Genomic DNA, 1,517 nt, shown 5'->3' with positions numbered 1-1,517 from the left:
TCTATTAATTAATGGCGCTAATTCCAAGCATTTTCAGCGGTCCTAGGAGCAACATCTTCGACCCCTTTTCAAGTCTCGACCTCTTCGAGGGTTTCCCTTTCTCGAGTTCAGTACTGGATAATGTTCCGTCCTCCGCCCGCGAGACCTCTGCCTTCGCCAACGCAAGGATCGACTGGAAGGAGACGGCGGAGGCGCACGTATTCAAGGCGGATCTGCCTGGGCTGAAGAAGGAGGAGGTGAAAGTGGAGTTGGAAGATGGAAAGGTTCTCCAGATCAGCGGCGAGAGGAGCAGAGAGCAGGAGGAGAAGAACGATAAGTGGCACCGAGTTGAGAGGAGCAGCGGCAAGTTCCTCCGCCGCTTCAGGCTGCCGGAGAACGCCAAGGTGGAACAGATCAATGCTACTATGGACAACGGCGTCCTCACCGTCACTGTACCCAAGGAGCCGGAGAAGAAGCAGGAGATCAAGACAATCGACATCTCCGGCTGAAACAATTATTGATTCATAGTATTTTGTTTTCTTTTCTTTTGTGTACAAATAAAGTATCAATATCTCCTGTGTAATTTGTGAGGCGAGCTACAGAATTAATATATATTATCTCTCTAATTATCAATATATGTTCAATATATGTTTTTTATCATTAATGTATTAAATATTGTATCATTCTATATTGCATAAGCTCCCTCCTTTTAAAATAAAATTCTTGAACCCTTGTTTAAAAATAAAGGCTCAAAATCCATATACATATTGTATTTAATAAAAATGCACCAAAAATGGGGTGATGTAGCCCCTAAAAAATTTTTAATTACTTTAAATTCTTTATAATTTTATGTGAGGAATATGATTGATTTCAACAATTATTTTGATTTTTTCATATTATAGATGCAGGTTTGATGTTTGATTCATGTTAGGGATGTTTTTATGCAATTAGATTTCTATTCAGGCAAAAAAAAAATATTTTGTGTTTTTGGTATTTTTGGCTAGAACCTTTTAATCGAGATCGAACGTCGAGACAAACATCTGAACGAAATTTTCCCACCAATCAAGATCTCGAACAAAATATTCCCGTGCGACCGAAGCCCGCAACCTTAACCCAATTTTCATCATGCCTCATTTGTTTGTATGTGTAAACACTAAAAATCTACCTATCAAATTTATAAAATTAAAATATTTATTTTAATTTATTTTCGAATAAATAAAATCAAAATAATTAATTTCAAGCTCAAAACTTAATTACAACAATTAATTAGATTAATCATGATAATAATTAAAATCTAAATTATTAAGAAAAATAACCAAAAACAATAATAAAATTATTTGGAATAAATGTTATACTCATTTTATTTTAAAATAGTTTTAATAAAATATCAATGGATAAAAATAAATAATTCGCAAGAATTAAAATACCAAAAATTATTTATTTAACCCAAAAATTTTAAAGAAATAAAATAAATTGACAAAATATTTGTCATATTTATTTTTAATATTATGTGTATTTTAAAATATCAAAATTAAAAC

The 1,517-nt window shown here is 32.8% G+C and overlaps 1 protein-coding gene across 1 annotated transcript; it reads left to right on the top strand.

The window, feature by feature from the left end:
• Positions 1-510, top strand: LOC124934076 (18.1 kDa class I heat shock protein-like). The gene has a single exon (XM_047474545.1). It carries the CDS (start codon positions 12-14, stop codon positions 486-488), a length of 477 nt encoding a protein of 158 aa, XP_047330501.1. The 5' UTR covers positions 1-11; the 3' UTR covers positions 489-510.
• The last annotated feature ends 1,007 nt before the right edge of the window (positions 511-1,517 follow it).

Source organism: Impatiens glandulifera, chromosome 4 (assembly GCF_907164915.1).
Source record: "Impatiens glandulifera chromosome 4, dImpGla2.1, whole genome shotgun sequence".
Lineage (NCBI taxonomy): Eukaryota > Viridiplantae > Streptophyta > Magnoliopsida > Ericales > Balsaminaceae > Impatiens > Impatiens glandulifera.
Note: the sequence above shows the minus strand (reverse complement) of the source record. Positions and strands in the feature narration are given on the sequence as shown.

Excerpts from the sequence above, each read along its gene's own strand:
- LOC124934076 (XM_047474545.1), top strand. The coding sequence starts at position 12 with ATGGCGCTAATTCCAAGCATTTTCAGCGGTCCTAGGAGCAACATCTTC.